Genomic DNA, 18399 nt, shown 5'->3' with positions numbered 1-18399 from the left:
TAGCTAATTTTCTTACTTTTCAGTCACATTAAACTCATAATCTTTTTGTTTTTACTGTTAGAATTTGGTAACTTAAGTGTCTCCAAATAATGTTGGGCTCTTTTGAAGAAATATGACACTTTCATCACTAAACCGTCAATAAATTAATAGAAAAAATTTACTTTCTGATACTCTAATTGCTCATCTAACTGTTTTCTATTTCAAGTTATTTTATGATATTGATAGCATAAGTGTTACATCCTAAAACATGAGGGTAAAACTGAGAAGTAATAAACTTTTTAAATCAGTTTTAATTCTATGTTTAAAGGAAGGGCACATTAGGAACAATTTACTTGTCTGATATTATTAAAAATGTAGGAGTAATTGTTTTAGTCTGATGTCCCTGAGGTGTACAGGTGCATCGGGGGATCCGGCCCTCTCGATCCCCACTGCGCCTGCGTCCCACCGCACGCTGATAGGCAAACAGAGAAGCTATTGTTAGTCGAGGAGTACTGGGCAACAGTAGCAGGTTGTGTCAGGGTTTATCCCACACTCACCCCCTACCTGTTGAATATTTACACATTTATTTGCAAGCCGAATCTCTCTCGAAGAGCAGAGTCAGAGTTCGGCTGTGCGCAGGTGAGGAAAGGAAAAGTGTTAGCGGAAGGAAGGCATTAAGGAATCGAGGAAGTAAATGAGGACGACACGACTGTTGGGCACGGAACTCAACAGGTCAGCTACTTCAATGTTATAACAGCGGCTCGGACATTTTTTATCCACTTCGAAAAAAATAAATAAGACAAGTAAAGATGCCACTGGGACCATGGAAGAAGAAAAACAAGTCAAAGATAGAGCATTTAGTGGAGAACGAAGAGGTCAGCGGTGGACACGCAGGTGTCGGAAGCTTCGGTAAATCCTCCGTCAACGGAGCGGGTCTCCCGCCTCCACCTGCCAGCCAGAGGCCCAAACTGGTCTTCCACACGCAGCTTGCTCACGGAAGCCCAACCGGGAGGATTGAGGGATTTACCAATGTCAAGGAGCTGTACACGAAGATAGCTGAGGCGTTCAGTATAAACCCACCTGAGGTAGGAGCTCATCTGTCTGAAAAGGAGAAAATAAACTACTTCAGTGACTGAGTGTTGCATTCAAGTCTTAAATCTCAAATTTACACACGTGAAGTACGCGAAGTATTCAGACAGACTTATTTTTAAAGATTTAGAAATCGCAGTGCTAATTAAAAATTTTTAATTCAATCTATTAACATTTTTTAATTAGATGTATTCATGGATTTATTTGAGATGCGGTAGTTTATAAAGGTTAATATTAACACAAAACAATGATTTGGCTCATTAAACAGCCTCTGCTACTTTCACTTCACTGATTATCATCAAGTCCAAAGAACAAACTTTGTCATAACATAAGCTCTTTTTTGTAACTATTGTATATAGCATTAACCATGTCTCACACAATTATTGAAGGAACCTGTTGAAAGGCACGTTTCATTTACCAATGAAGTAAGATTTGCTTGCAGTGAAATAATTTGAGGACAAATACAAAATAATTAGGAAATAGATCTTTTTTTTTTATTATGGTGTTATGTCATTAATACAACAGATGTGACACAAACGGGGCTTATTAAAAAACAAACAACAACAAATAAATGTAAACATAACCAGAGATACAATTCAGTTCCTGTATAAAATTACAAATAAACATGTGACATGACTGAAGCCCAACATTGAAAGTTACTATAACTTGCAATAATCCCAAATGATGTAAACAAAGAATAAGTTTCATCAACTTTAGCTGTGTTCCTTAACATCAGTAACTGTAAACAAGTTGTTTACTGTTAAATAGTCTTAAATACTTGTAGGCTCTCTAAATTTGCTGTGAGATTACAGTTAAATTAGGGGTAAACAGGTTTGATAGTGGCTTTTCCAAGAGATTATTCTTATTGTGGCCATTAAAAGTCAGCTTTATGACATACTTAAAAACACGCCCTGCCAACTCATTATAGGCCTGCACACACTTATCCCTATAAGACCATAAAAGAGCTTTGTAATCTCTAATGTACTGTCACTGGGTACCTGAAAAATGATGTGCATCTTTATTTAGGAACAATTCATTATATTCATTTAGCATCAGATTACACTGGGGAAGCAAGTGCAATCGCTTCAGTGTACATAAAGGTTCTGGAAACAAAAGCAGGTTCTGCATCTTCCCTTGAGACCAGACTGTTAAAGCTCTCCTTTTCAAGTCAGAGAGCGAGTGGCATGTTTGGCTTTTGTCAGCCAGAGTACATCTGAGTACGAGATTCGGGCTTCCTTCCCCCCTTTAGGCTCTCTTCATTCATCAAGTGCATTAATCGGAAAGGAATTTGTCCTAGTGGCATTGGTATACAGTGAATCACACGGTGCAGTGTAAGTGATTTCTTTTGAAACCAGCCGCTCTCTGAAATGACATCAGAAAATATCTTTAACAAGACTGAAACTGCAGTTGTTTGTGTAAATGGGACTCCGGCCATATGTCAGCAAGTATTTGTTTCATCACCTCTTGTAGTGACAGTCATTAAGATTCTTGTGTCTCTGCCTGAACTTGTTTGATTGTTTAAACAGCACCACAGCACGTTCTTTTTCAAATGACAACAAAATACTTCAGATGACTTTAGCTGATTTTTATACGTTGCAGTGGAAGACTGGATTCTTACCTTCTTGAGCAATATGCTGCTTTTCTACCAGCTCTAAAAGTGGTTGTGTTGTGGTCTCCATGTTTGAAAAAAAGAGAAATTACAGGACAGAAAGTAGTTAAAGAACAGTGATAAAATAGTAATGAATTAATGATTTAAGTATATGAATTAATGCTTGCCCAGTGGGAGGCAAAGTAAGAAATAACAGCCCATCAACACATCAACCTGTGGTTCTGCAATTAGTCTGTATTCAGTGCTGCGATTTGATGTTTTTTATTATCACTTAGTTGTTTTAGCTCTTGTCTCTTTTTCACAAATGTGACACAAATGAACCCGAAACCAAAGACATAGAGACAGACGACAGAGTGCGATATGATAGTAGTTGTTGTTCGGCTCCACAGGAAGTCCCTGACGTCCGGTTCATTGGGCACTGCCTCAAATCTAACTAGATAACTTGTCCCAGTCACAGCCAGATTCATCCCAAAGGACCCAGGGAAGCAGCTCTGCCCAGGGCCTCCTCCCTTCATAAACAACACCAAACCTCTCTGTGCTAAAGACTGAACATGACCCATTTTGACTGGACAAAAGATAAAAGCACTGTCAATTTTCTGAACAGGAAAGCAGCTTTTTAGGAGTACAGTTAGCAACACAGTTGCAGGCAAAACAAGACTGTAAGTTTTATGTTTTAGAATTGTTATCTTTGGTTATGACTCCATCACAGCACATAGAAACTGAACCAAGTGTTCAGTGTGTATCATTGAAATCAATGGACACCAACTATGGTCCTCGAGATCTACCATCCTGCAGGTTTTAGTATTTCCCTGGTACAACACACCTGATTCAAACGAAAAGGTTTTCCAGCAACTTGTTGTCAACATCTGCACCAGCCTGTTATTGAGTCAGGTGTGTTGCAGAAAGGAAACACTAAAAGAAAGTAAAGGAAACACTTACACCTGCAGGATGGTGGATTGCTGGATGATAACTGCCTTTAGTTGCATAACTGTTAAATGTCTTACGTTTGTTTGTACTCTGTATTTTCTCTGGGCTGTTGCGTCATCTTGGACAGCCAGGACATCCTCGTAAAAGAGATTTTTGATCTCAGTGGATCGTTTCCTGGTTAAATAAAGATTATAAAAATATTGCAAAAACCGGAGTTGGTGACCACTGATTTAAGTTATTCTGCTGGCCGTGATACACGGTAGTTTTGTTTCTATTTATTTACAAAATTATATTTATAGAGATGTTGCTTCATAGAAAGTACATAGGCTTTTTTTGTTTACTGGTTTAAAACAAATAAACAAAGTCTTTGCATTGTCGTCATCAGGTCTGTGTATCCGCCTGCCTACATTTTGCATGGCTCTCATAAAAAAAAGTAGTTTCTAACAGAAAGCTTTGAGGAAATAAAAACAAGCTAAACCAGTTAAATAAAAAATAGATACATTTTTATTTTAAACTGGGTACATTATGATTATGTTTTATCTAAATACTGGCATTATTTATTCTTTAGATACAGAAACGGATGCTAACTTGTTCACGTGATCAATTATGAGGAAAATGTTTGGTTTGCCAGAACAGTTTTGACTCATTTAGCAGGAGTGTAAGAACTTTTGGGGCAAAAATAGGTATTTTTATGAATTTTTGGCATTTCCATGAATCCATGTACAGGAAAAAAGCTGATGGAAACATGACTGAGGAGAGGATTGTGTAACTAAGTTACCACCAGCTGGTGTGGGTTAAAAAGCGCACCTGCTTGTGTAATTTTTTATACACAGTAAGTTTCATTTTAAGAATGTTATCACTTTAAGAGATCAGAGGTGGACTCAAGCAGGTATGTCAGACAAACCAGAAAATTTTGTTATATATTAAAAAAAAAAAAAAAAATGCTGCTTGGGTAGATAACTCACCTTCATCCAAACAAAATCTAATACTAACGATTAAAGTAAAATAAGGAACAAAGATGATGAAACGGAACAGGCAAATAGACTCATAGAGAGGATCAATCAATCAATGGGACACAGGAAAAATCACCTGGCAGAGCACTGATGAGAAAAACAAACAAAGCAAAAAATAGGGATATTCGCAAGGAGAAGAAAGTATAAGGAAAAGTACAGCTAACTAAGACAGATTTTACTGTGAAGATCTGAACCCCAAAAGAAGCCAAAACTAAAAGAAACCAAAAAACTAAACCACAATGAAAACTATGACAAATCTAGACATGACTCATCCCTGCTTGAAAGGGCCACTCACACCTTGTGCAAGCAGCAGACTGGTCTAATTTTACGTTTGCTGACGAGTATTTCTCTGCTTCTCAGTCACGTCATTCTTCTCTCATTCTAATCATTATATTTTTATGTTATAAATCATTTTGCTCTATTGTACTGACTGTGATATACTTATAAAAGAAGTGCTGTTGGCACAGTTTTTTAGACTGAATGTTATTGAACACTTGTATGTAAACTTTCCAATTATGATATGAACCTGTAGAATAAGGTTAAACTAATTCCTTCATTTAACAATAAAAAAACAAATCCTTTTATCATGGTGAATGGAATTAAATATTACATTATCTGTGGACCTTGAGTTGTATTGCTATAGAAGCACTTTGTCATTGCAGTCAAATTCTATTATTTAATTTTTAAATCAAATGTTCAGTTAGTTTAAGCGATTTGAGAATTAGTAGTCATTTTCTCTCGTTTTCTAAGAGGAATAAAAGAAATTTGAGGATGCAGATTGCAGGTTTACAGTATTTTTTTTTTCCTTACAGCTTCATCTTAGTGTAGATGATATTTGTGTCTGGGTTTAATTTCCAACCACACATATCTGTTCAAGTGTTTGTTGAAGAGCATATTAGGGGTCTTATGCTGCAGAGTTCATTCAAACTGTCAAATACAGTCTACACTTAATGAGAAGACTCATCTGAGCATCAGATGCTACTAAATACACCATCTGCTTTCGCTCTAATAAAGCTGCCATATATACAGTTACAGTTCTGATTATTAGTTATTATTTTCATTGAGCTTTATTAAATTACTCTTTAGGTTAAGACATGCTTGGAGTAAGTCTAGTTTAATATACGACTGATCAAAGTATTTTATCATATTTACATTGTTTTTACATGATTTATTTAATGTAATATTTTGATAAAACTGCAGTAAAATAGTTGTAAGTAATCTACATTATCTTTTTTGTGGTGTAACAGAAACCGGCATGTCTTCAATTAGAGAGATTGCTTCCTTGAAAGCTCAAATAATGAATACTTTTAACATGAACTTCTTTCCAGTGATGCACCACCTCTGCCATCACTGCAAGGGAAATGAGAGGATTAAATAATGAAACCATGGCCCAATGACATACCTTGATCCAAAGGAAGCTACACAAAATAATTACTGCTTGTAAACCGGTTGTTCTGGGACGCTGATGTTTTATGAGCTGTTGGCTAACTCTGATTCAGTTTATGTAATAAACCGTTGGGTTGTTGTATGTATTGTTCTTGTCTTAAGATTTTTCACCACAAATAATCCTCAGACTGTATTCGAGTGTTCTTGGAATCATTGTGTGTTTAATGAGGTTATTTGTCTTTATTTTTTGCTTTAGGGTCAGTCTTTTTTCTTTTTTTTTCTAAGGAATATATATATATCTATATGTATATAGATATATATATATATACATATATAGTCATAGAAATACTTGAAAAAAAGAACTAATCGCAGCATGCAGCAGCGCGTATAGAATCTACACATAATAAACTGAGCAGACCATAACATGCTACAGCCTTAAGGTTAAAGACTGGGATCTTTTTATGTCCTCCCAGTCCCTTTGCTCTGGTCAAAGTCTGCTCATTGGCCTTCCAGCTGTAGAATTTAAGGTGTGGTTCTGTTACTTTGCCTCTTGTTCACCTGTTTACCTGAAAACGTGCATCCATTTGCCTATTGTTTGAATATATGGTTTGTGGTCACGTGACAGAGCCATACAAGCTGTTCTTGTTACTTCCATGCTCACAGCCAGACATTTCTTAACAACGGGTATGTGGGGGATTAGGTGAAACAATCTTATTCAGTGGGGCTTCAGTCGGCTGCTTGTATTAGCCAGTCTCCTGAGTTCACTTCCTAGATGTTATTAAAAAATAAGACAAAAACAGGTCAAGTCACAATGAACTCCAGTGTTCCACTTTTATATGTTGCACTCTTACAGTGTCGTGTTTTTCTTTGATTTGTGCATTGTTTGCTCACTCTGTCAGCTTTTTTATGCATATAAATGTTTGAGATTGATTAGAGCATGTTCAGTCTCTGATCCAAAACAGGATTTAAGTTGGAAGACCATTATCAGGTCACTTTATTTTTGGTTCTGAATTGATTAAAAATAAATAAATAAATAACTAAAAGAACAAACCCCTCAGCCACTTCTGTCCAGGATTGAGAAAATTGATGCAAGTTAATTGCAGTGTTAAAATGATTTTACTCTACAAGTGGAAACTTTATTTTGAAGCACACAAAACTGCCTCAAGATACTCTAAAAATGATGCTGCAACATAACTCTGGTGAGCATGTTGTTACTAGTAATTGGTTCATTGTGAGCATGACCTCTTGTGAATCAAACTCACCACTAACTGGATTAGATCTAATGTGAAGTGAGCTAAGTAGTTGTTTACTAGCAGAGATGGAGGTGAAGGTGTTGCTGGGACAACACTTTCATCCGTGACAGCAGGTTTTGAAAGGTGACCTCAGGTTTCTATTGGCCGCTCCAAGGATCAGTGTGGCATTAGAGACAAAGCAACCTTGGTTAAAAAGAAGTTTGTATTTGTTTCCACCTGATGGGTGTGGTGATGTAGGAGAGAGTTCAGCCACAGGTTATTAAACACCCTCCCCCTTGCTTAGTCTTTTGCCAGACTTTGGGCAAACATTTATTTTGATTTATTTGTATGTGCAACACTAGAATGAAAAAAGCAAACAAACCAGTTGAATTTGACTTCAGTAACTAAGGCTTAGTTGACTCAGTTTTCAGACTAGATTTTTCTACAGAGGTAATCAGTACTATGAAAATACAAGTCAGTTTACTATGCATGTAAATTAATGATATTTTGATCTGAAAATTGCAGCTTGTATTGTTTTCTCTCTAAACTGTCTGTATCTTATCACCTTGAATGCACCACAAATAGTGTGAAGTTAACTTTTTTCAACCATGGTTGCATCTTCTTATCAAGTAGCATTTTCAAAAAATATTCTTATTTTAAACTTAGATTAAATGAAACAATTAAGCACCCAGGGATCTGTTGACAGACAATATTTACAAGGTGATGTATTATACATGTTTGGTACATTTTTAATAATTTTCCGGCACAGAAAACTCTGTTATTCTCATAGTACACAGCACCAAAAGCTTTTAGTTTCATTTTAATGTTGTTCTTTAGTTGATTTTCTTTTTATTTTATGTTTTATTCTTCAATAACAAAAGTAGACTGAAAAATATCTCTGAACCAAGGCATTTAATAAGCTGTATTTTTACAATATTTGGTATGTTTATATGTTAATATGTATCTGTGTACTTTTGTATTTTATTTTTCTGTCTACTGGGGTCAGATCATGTTTACAAATTAAACTTTGTTCTCAAACACTTTATCTGGTAAAATAGTGGTTAAAAAAAAACTAGAAAGTGTTTTATTTAATATGTCCAACATCTTCTTAAACAGTCTATTAAGACATGACAACAGCTTATTTAATTGTCATTGGTGTGTGTGGGGGTTTTGGTTAAAATAAAGACATTTTAAACTCGTAACTTATGGTTTAAACTTTAGTACTCTCCATGGCTGTGAACATTGCAGTTCTGTTTTGTCCTGTTTGTTTCGTTACTGTGAGTTAACATGTTTTTGGGACATGAATATCTTTGTTTAGTTAATTACAGATGGACCTGTTGATAGGAGGCTTAACATTACTGAAACACTTTTTATTAAAAAAAACCTTTGTCATCTCGGTCTTGAAGACTCGCACATCAGCAGGTCAATGATTACCGCAGGTTAAATGCTGATGGACGTTATTTCCTGTTGAAAATGCAGCTGCACCGCAATACGCACAGCTTACATCAGCAGTCCCTGTAAATTATTAAAAGTGTCCAACACAGAAAAAGAAGCAGATTAAGAATGCATTTTAGAACAATGGCTAATCAAGCTGTCACACATAAATCATTTAAGATGCATCAGCTGGGTTTTCATTACTATCATTGATTCACATTAAGATGAGATTAATAAGCGACGGTAAATGGAAAAAAATAAATATATCTCACAATAATAGGCAAGACAAAAAAAGCTTATAAGCTAGCTTGTAGTGGATTTTAAAGAAGATGAGATTCATTAGAGTGAACGGAAACAACCTGGTAAATCAGCAGAGATGACTAAATTAAAATAACATGACAACCATCTGTTTTCAAGAGTTTTCTAGATGTTCACAGAGATAAATGTTATTCTGGGGGGGGAAAAGTCCTCACTATATTATTCTCGTAGATGTCCACAGCAGTTTTTTTCTCCCCTAAGGTTAATTCCCTCTTTGGACAACTACTTCTTCTACTGAAGTATAACCACTTGCAATGCGGACTGCCACCTTCTGACTGCACTGGGGGGTGGGGGGTTGCTAAAAATTCATTTAACCAGCCGATGGAAATGTATTTCCTATTCCAGCTTTTTAGAAGATAACTTCAGGTTAGCCTTGCCAGTGAATGGAAGTATAATAAGATATTGAATAAATATATTATACAAGAGAGAAGGTGTAATGACTTTTTTGGTGATTGCAACATTTTTTATTTTAATTGTACTGTAGTAAATAGTTGTCAAACTCTGAATTAAGAGATATTACAAGAAAATTAAAAAAAATTTATTAGGTTCTGTCAGAATAATTAGATTTTAATTGTTTAATCAAAACAGACCAGACACTGTGTTTATTTATAGAAATATGTGCCCACTCTCCTTATTAAATTCTACATTTCCAGCAGTTCCCTGTTGTACATTTAACGTTCCCTGCTTAATCTTTCTGACCCTGTTTTCTGTCATCAAAGGACAAGTAAAATAGACTGTAAACTGTTTGCAGTTGAGTTGCCAAAGAAACAGGTTTTCTAAGCTTTTAGTCAACACTGTTTAAATGCATTGAATATTTCAGAGAGAGGTGCAATTAGAGGCTGTATTTATCTAGTCTTACCTTTCATCAAACAGAGGCTGATAAATTGATGTATCATCTAATAGTGCAGCTGCAAAGGATACATGTAGGTGGGTGGGCAGGGGAGAGATTAATTGTGTACATGTCCCTGTACTGTTATTAATATTCTATTTAGTGTCTGTTTAACAGATCACTTATTAGGCTGCTGGAGCTGGCCATCTTTTTCATCTATGAAAATGGCAAATTTGTCTTGACTGAGTCTTTGCTATACACTCTGTTGATTTACTATTCTCCTCTAAATTATGAGAATTGTTATCATTTCTTATTATTAGTGATAGAGAAATGATTTGTCTATAAAATACCCCCAAACTACTGTAAATCCAGTTCAGAAGCTGAGAGTAAAATGTTTAGATGGTTTTTGTTATACTATGGGTATATACTGACCCTGAAAGTGTATAAATTAAATTATTAGCATATTAATCCTCACATTTTAGTGTTTCATTCACTTTAAGTGAGATCACACTTTGACACAAATACACATGTTAAACTGTAAAACATAAACAAGAGCATCTCAACATTATGTCTCTTTTCTTCATTGTTTTTCTGGTTTTCTGCTTTAAGTAGAAGCTAATTTTGATTTCCTTCTATAAAAACTACATTTCATAGCGCACAAAATCATTTGAGTATTTCTGTTTGAATTTAAAACTATGTTCATAGTATGAGATTTACTATAAAAATGAACATTTTCTTTAAAATTACTAAATTGGGCTCCTCTCTGTCACTGCAAAGAGAGAAAAAGATAATGTGCTACAGGTTGCTGTAGTATGAAATAAATCATGAATTTATGAAAATGAATAAAATATAATTGAATACAATCCAATTAAAAGAGATTAAAGTGTCAGAACTGTCTGTTGTAATAAAAAACTGTTTGTTTTGGGGACTAGCTTTCAGGAGGTCGTTTTATGTGCTTCTTATTTCATGTTTCAGACCAAAAAAGAAAAAGCAGAGCTGTCTGTGGCCTTTAACCTTTGCTGACTTGTTCAGATTGATCAAGTTTAAGCTGTAGAAGTTAAGCCCTCTGCACTTTGACAGTCAGTGAGAGTCAAGTCCAGCTTGTTTTGTTAATAATAATAATAATATTAATAATAATAATAATAATAATAATAATAATAATAATAATAATAATAACAATATTAATATTAATAATAATAAGCTACATACAATATAGTTTATACAGAGTTTTTCACCTATAAAAAATCCGGTATTTTACAAGCTGGTCATAAATTAGATAGATTTCAGCTTAACTACTTACAGAGGCAGATGTCAAATAAATTCACTGTATTAAAAAGTAGAATATCCTCTCAGGTATTAAGTGACATAAAAAGAAAATTAACACACTTTTGAATTTAATTAAGTGTAATACTTAAGTCCTTAGTTACTGTGTTTTAGTTACTATTTGAATAATATGAGGTGAATTGAGCCAACAGACTGTTGAGCTGAATCATGAATCACATTTAAAAAAGATGTCAGTCCAATCTGACTTTGGTATTTTAAAATGTGTCAAGGCACTTTGCCCTTATTAGAAATCATCCATCAGCATTAGCTTCAAATTCTAACTGAAATCTGTTAACTCTCCCCTCATTATTTTCGTTGTCCTTTAAAGCTCGGACACGCAAGTATCTCTGTTTGGGCTGATAGTAAATGAACTGCAGTGAACCTCCTTTGACTTTCCATTTTACCATTTTGTTACTGAGGTTTTGGTCAGTGTCACAGCCAGTGGGAGGCCTTGTTGTTGTTCTTATGAGTTAACAGGCTGTTGCTGCCACGTGTGACATTGCTTGCTAGTGTGAACACAGCCCATCAGGAGGAGAGGAGTGCTGAGATGAGCTGCCTGCCGTGAAGAGAAGCGGCTTAATGCTGATCGCAGCCTTGGTAACCGAGTGTAGGCGTCTGCTGCTGTTTCTTCCACCCACTCTTGGGTAATGCCCTGGCCCAGGCGGAGGGAAGAAGGGGGGGAGGCATGTGTTATAAGAAAGAATGACAGTCATCAATTCATCCACAGTGGCCCCCCTCTCTTACCACAGACATTGGTTTCTTCCCTTCTATAGTCCCTTTTATTTTCTCCTTCTGTGGCCTCCCTCTATTGTAACCCCATTCTTTTATAGCCTGGTAGCCAAAGGCAACAAACAAGACTGTGTGTGTGTGTGTGTGTGTGTGTGTGTGTGTGTGTGTGTGTGTGTGTGTGTGTGTGTGTGTGAATGAATAATGCCTGTTGGTACACAAGCAAGGCAGGCCCTGCTGTCAGAGGCTGATTGGTGCAGAGTTTATCCTACTGATAAACAAGTAATAATCCCTTCCTTCTCAGAGGTCACCTACTAAAAACTCAGCTTTTCAGAGCTCATGTAGGAACATAGAAAGTAGAAGTTAGATGCATGACTTTAATTGACAACACATTTTTCCACAGTTAATAGATACCTGTTAAAGTAGAACTCGTCCACTGACTGTGAAGCTGAGTTAGGCCTTAATAAATTATTCACAAACACTGCAGTCTTCCTCCTGGGTTTCACTGTCTAGTCTCTGTTTGAAGAGCTGTTAAATTTGGCTACTTGTGCATCGTGTTCCTGCTGATCACATTTTCCTATTTTCACCCTGGCAAGATGCATCAGTCACAAGGCGTGATGGCAGATTTCCACATTTCTAACAGAGGAGGAAAGGTCATTTTCTCTTTTTGCTGCAATGAAAAGCAAACACAGCTCCCTGATGATTCCTGTATTTAGCTAAGTGACACAGCACTCTGTCATGACACTCAAACTGTAATGTACTTTTATAAACCTGTCACTTTCTTCTGTACAGATCCTGTTCTGCACCCTCAACACACACAAGATTGACATGGAGAAGTTGTTGGGAGGTCAGATTGGCCTAGAGGATTTTATCTTTGCCCACATTAAAGGGATCAAAAAGGAGGTAGAAGTTTATAAATCTGAAGACGCTCTGGGCCTCACCATCACTGACAATGGAGCAGGCTACGCTTTCATAAAGGTAAGAAGAAACATGACTTCTTACCTGAAACACATCAGCATCAACCTTTGCTTCATCTCAAGATTCAAAGATTCTTGTGTCAGCCATGTCATTGAGGTTTTTTCTTCCTAATTCTTTGACAAAATTGTGCTAACAACATACAAATCAGGTCATCAGAATTATGCATCATGAACCCATATCCATACACAGATGCAATACCTTTATCCTTTTATTATTTCTGTAACTAATGTCTATTTAATGTCCACTAAAAGCTTACAAGGTATACATGGTCCAGTGACCTATTAATAAATCAATGACTTATGCTGATTTCATAATCAAAACAGACATTGATGAATTATCTTCTTCTTGTAGCATAAAATATCATTTGACTCAACTTTACCAGAGTGGAAGGAACCTTTGAATGTTGAGTTCATTACAGTACACAAGGAAAGAATGTCAATATAATACTTGAAAGCATTACGTATTAACTAACCCTTTCAGCTTTACTTCCTTATGACTTCATTGTGTATAAAACACTATACTTATTTAAGTTAATTTATACATAATAAATGCTGCGGTTTAACAATTCAAATCAGATTATCAAAATCTTAAAGTCTCTGACGTTTCCTGCAGTCACCTGACATGTTTACTGCTCTGCCATATTGAAAGTAGCTTTTCAAACTCATTTTGGCCTGTGTTGATGGGTCCTGGTCTAATGAGCTTATCTTCTCCCAGTCAAACTGCTCACATGTGCCATCATGTGATGCTGCTACAGCACTGCATCCTGATAACCCGTCGGGGTTACAGACACTAAAGGGACAGTCCAGTCACTTTGTCACTTGTTGTGCTGCCGCTATAACAGAAGAACACTTACATTACATTCATTACAGTGTCATTATGCGCTAAGATTTCATCTTTGATGTAGGAAAAATTCATCAAGTAAAGCTCTACACACATTTATTTAGACATTTGACCCTCATGAGCAGGACTAGCCCATCCCAAATTTCCCTGAGGACTCTCTGAAGGGATTAATAAAGTATTTCTATTCTATTCTATTTTATCATGGTATAGAATAGAATAGAAATACTTTATTAATCCCTTCGGAGAGCCCTCAGGGAAATTTGGTCTAGCCTTTCTGCCATATGTCAGTGTCTTCCCCCCTTTTTCAGCAGCAAACTTTTGTTCAATAAAATTTTTTGTGTAATAAAATGTGGGTCAGACAACATTAAGCATGTCTGTCTTTAGCTTTAAACATATACGAATGTGTTGAAATAAAGAAATAGATCCATATCTCATGCTTCGTATGACATGTGAATGTCTGAACTACAGAAGTATTAGTTCATGGTAAAGTGGCACCTTCTTTTTTTAATGAAGCACTCTATCTGCACCTTTCCTCCCAATTCTTGGATTGCCATTTCCCGGAAATATCTGAAAGCCTTCAATGATAACAATTTGAGATAATTCCTGAAGATATGTTTCTATGAAACAACACACCACACTCGAGAAAACAAACTTACACCCCTCACTAAGGCTTTTTTTTAGCTTGTCCATCATCCAGTGAATTTCCGTAATGTTAAGAGAAGAGATGCCACATAATTCAACCTCTATCAATCTTCTTTGTCCGAACTAATCAGTTTTACTTCATTGCTTATTTTAAATATCCACTATGAAGTGGATAAATGATCATGACAAATGTTTATTTCCTTTCTACAAAGCTTTGAAATCTCACTCAGACTGACATTGTGTTATTTACATTTCTTGAAAGTATTTATAGTACAAAGAAAAATCTCTCCTGTGGTTTTAACGCGGTCATGTAATTGTATTTGACACTGACTTCTTCCTACTTCCCGTCTTTTCTCTGTGGCAGCGAATCAAATCGGGCAGCGTTGTGGACAAAGTGAATCTGATCTGTGTGGGCGATCACATAGAGTGCATTAATGGACACAACATCGTCGGAACGCGGCACTTTGAGGTCGCCCGCATGCTGAAAGACCTGCCCAGAGACAAGTCTTTCACACTCAAACTGGTTGAGCCGATGAAGGCTTTTGGTGAGTAAGAAGTAAGATGTGTAGGTGATGTTCAAACAAAACATTACATAACTGACCCAGACTTCAGGAATTAAATGTCAAGTGAGGATGAGATCAAAAAGAGATAAGTCAGACATTTAGTGTAATTATTTGCTTTACAACAAGCAAACAATATGAAATGTTACGTATTATCAGGGTTTGTGATTAAGCAATGAAAGAAAAAGATGCATAAATGAAACTCACTCCTCTATCTTCATATTTATCCTCACAAATCACAGAAAGTTCAGCGGGATGAACATATCTGAGCATCTTTTTGAAAGTTGCAACACAAGGAATTATGGGACAGAATTATCTCCTTCCTTGCATAAAGGATGGTCTACATATTGTATGCTGAAGGAGACGATAAAGGAAGCATTAGAGATTCTTTCCTTAGTATTATTGGTAATTTGATCAACTCTTATCGTGTCTGCGACTCAAATACATAAAGGTTATTTCACTCAGGAAGCTCACATTCAAGCCACTGACACCGTGATGAGGAGATCAGGGCTTTTTGTTGATCACACAATCTATTGCAGGACTTCCTGACAGAACATATCAAGTGCTGTGTAATTTAGACAAAATAGTAAACAGCAACATTTCTCACCTTGAGGGTCAGACAATGAAGATTCCTGAGACAGCAGTGGTTGTTTTAGATTGGAAATGACTTGATTTATGCAGTTTGTCACGCTCTGTTGACTAATATTCAATAGACCGGTTCCACTGAGTGCCTAAACTTTGACAATTTGCTTCGGATTGATGGTTTACAAAAGACAATATGGGACACCCATCAATCAGCCAATGTGTCTGAAGCCTTAGAAAAAGATAAATATAAGTAATTAGATGGATTAGATACTTACTGTAATAGGGTTCTCATAAATTATTAGAGACCACAGAAGACCTTCGATGAGCATGGCTTTACTTTAAAAGGTGCAGATCAGATTATACTACGCTACTAAATATGATTTTACTTGGTTTTTGTGCTTTCCTAAATGGAAACAAAAGTTTTGATGTGGATTTTTAGATAAGGGCATAATCAGCAGGATTTAATGTGTTTTTTTTCTGTCATTTATGAACAAGGTGAATGTTGGAACGATTCATTTTCAGCAACATTGTCTTTACATTGACAGAAATGCTCGAGCCAAGGTCAAAGGGTGCCAAACCTGCCAATGAAAATAAGATCGGCACAGGAAGGGGAACCCTGAGACTACGCTCCAAAGGTCCAGCTACGGTAGAGGAGGAGGTGAGGTTCTCAGTGTTTTGTTTCTTCTCATTTAAGTTCTCCTGTGACAGTGTAAAATGTGAAAAAAAAAACACCACTATTGAGTCTAGGGCTATCCTAAATATGTTAGGCTTTGCTACCATGCAGATCACAGTAGGAAAAACCTTCAGATCAAAATGGATAAAAATCTGTAGGTTTCTGAAGACTTTTGGTAGGTTTTATTTCGTACATTTTGAAGCTAATCCAGATTTTAGACTGTAGCCGTTTTTGTCATCTATCTAGCAAAGCTTTATTAGTCTGTTAAAAACTAAATTTAAATGGCCTTTTCTTGAAATACAACTAAAGATAGTAAATATTGATTCATGATGAATTAAAAGTGGTGAGTAATTGATGAATGATCAAGGTTGTGCCCTTCATCAGTTACACTAGCAATAATCACTGTCAAGAATAAGCTGCAACCTACTGTCCTCCTGTAGCGTTATTGAGCTCATAGATCTAAAATGTGGTAAAACCATATTGTTCAAGGATTATCTCGGAGTTATTTGTGTTTTCCAGCCAACGGAATTTGAGGAGAAGGCTATACAGAAAGTAGATGACCTTCTGGAGAGCTACATGGGCATCAGAGACACTGAACTCGGTGAGGATGTTTTTAGGAGCACAAATCAGTCTTAAAATGTTTATCTTTACTCTGAAGGATATTTATTGTTTTCTGCACCCATTGGTCCACACCAGCTCAAATCAAGGCCATCAAATGTAACAGCTCTGCAACAAACCCTGCTATAATCTCTTGTTTTTAAGGAGTATCAAGGTGTCAGAGGGGATAAATATACGAGCTATGCAGTGCCATTATGCTATGATTTAAGCACAAAGTTTTCTCTGCACAAATGCAGTCTAACTGAATCACACGGTATTCTGGAGGTTAAATCTGAGTGTTGCTTTTGAGGATCTGATGAAGTTCCTGATCTTTCCTCTCCAGCTGCTACGATGGTTGAGGTCGGCCGCGACAAGAAGAACCCAGATGAATTTGCCATGGCGCTCGATGAGACCCTCGGAGACTTCGCCTTTCCCGATGAGTTTGTCTTTGACGTCTGGGGAGCAATTGGAGACGCAAAGCACGGAAGATTTTAAGTTCGCTGCTGGCCCCCCCTCAGATCTACTCACCCTCATACACACACTCCCTCACCAACTTAATATCCTCAGAAGCCAACTGGATAAACAGAATTAACGGGGTGGATGAAGTGATCTTACCATCACTTCGTTCTTAGGTGTAGCTTTACTCAGTGTTGACTTAGGTGCGTCTGCGTAAGGAATTTCACATGTCAGCATGTCTCTTTAATCTGGTAAAGATGTCCATGAAACGTGGAATGCAGTTTCTGACCTTGGACCTGCCTCCAGCAGGCTGAAGAGTTGGTGATTCATTCCAGATGTTGTATAAATCTTTTGCACACCACCTCAGAAGCAAAAAAGCTGTAAGCTGCATCTTAAAAGCTCACAATGCTGAATATTTAGTCAGCAGGTGTTTGTCCCACTGGTTAGAAAAACATGCATTTTTTTCCATTTTAAAGCTCAGTTTTGATCATATTTTCTAGCTGTGTAGTTTTGAGCATACAGATGTATCGCACAGCCTTTCATAGACTTTTTTTTATAAGTTAAAGTGTTGCTTATTTTACAGAAGCAGCATTGTGTAATTAAAATAATTCTAGTGATTGTAGAAATATATTTCTATTTTCAGCAACCTTTTTATGTCTTTTAAATGGGGGGAAATGTCATGTCGAGCAGCCATTACATTGCTAATGCTCTTAGCTCTCAACTCCTTCGTGCCCTTACATTTCTCAGCTGGAGCCTTGCATCCATCTGTCAGACTGAGCAATACAAAGAGCAGAGGGTGTTTTTTTTTTTTTTGTTTTTTTGTCTAAATGCCTTTTAGCCAAATTTACAACACACATTCCTTTTATTTCTCTCATTCTTGTAGCTGAACTTGTCACGATATATTTTAAGACATCCATGTGTATCTTTTTCCTATAATTTATTTTGTGTAAAATCACGTTCTGGAAGACATTTTACGAGATGTGGCTGGATGTAAAAAGCCATTTAGAGGGTTACTTTTGGAAGGGGCTCAACCGCAATGTCTTAATTAAATGCACTAGGATTAATGGACTCTCGATGACAAGATGAATTCAAATAGCAGCTTGATTAATTTAACCTGCTGATGTAAACTTCTGAAGCAGTTTGTTTTACAAACCATAAGGGATCACAGATGTTGATAGAGAATAAAAATTTGATACACTGGTA

At 36.4% G+C, this 18399-nt stretch overlaps 1 protein-coding gene across 1 annotated transcript; it reads left to right on the top strand.

Annotated features, from left to right (window-relative positions):
• Positions 1–451: 451 nt before the first annotated feature.
• gipc2 (GIPC PDZ domain containing family, member 2) lies at positions 452–18399 on the top strand. The gene is made up of 6 exons (XM_041991947.1): positions 452–1064; positions 12658–12843; positions 14690–14870; positions 16016–16128; positions 16663–16744; positions 17084–18399. The coding sequence occupies exons 1-6, from the start codon at positions 789–791 to the stop codon at positions 17233–17235; spliced, it is 990 nt and encodes a 329-aa protein (XP_041847881.1). The 5' UTR covers positions 452–788; the 3' UTR covers positions 17236–18399.

The sequence above is a fragment of the Melanotaenia boesemani genome, chromosome 8 (genome assembly GCF_017639745.1).
Source record: "Melanotaenia boesemani isolate fMelBoe1 chromosome 8, fMelBoe1.pri, whole genome shotgun sequence".
NCBI classification, from domain to species: Eukaryota; Metazoa; Chordata; class Actinopteri; order Atheriniformes; family Melanotaeniidae; genus Melanotaenia; species Melanotaenia boesemani.
The sequence above is the reverse complement of the archived record's forward strand: the minus strand, read 5'-3'. Positions and strand labels throughout refer to the sequence as shown.

What these genes read in the sequence shown, in the direction of transcription:
- gipc2 (XM_041991947.1), top strand. Translation starts at nt 789, where the DNA reads ATGCCACTGGGACCATGGAAGAAGAAAAACAAGTCAAAGATAGAGCAT. An exon ending in CAGGCTACGCTTTCATAAAG is followed by an intron (nt 12,844 to 14,689) that starts GTAAGAAGAAAC and finishes TCTCTGTGGCAG; the next exon opens with CGAATCAAATCGGGCAGCGT. An exon ending in CAGCTACGGTAGAGGAGGAG is followed by an intron (nt 16,129 to 16,662) that starts GTGAGGTTCTCA and finishes TGTGTTTTCCAG; the next exon opens with CCAACGGAATTTGAGGAGAA.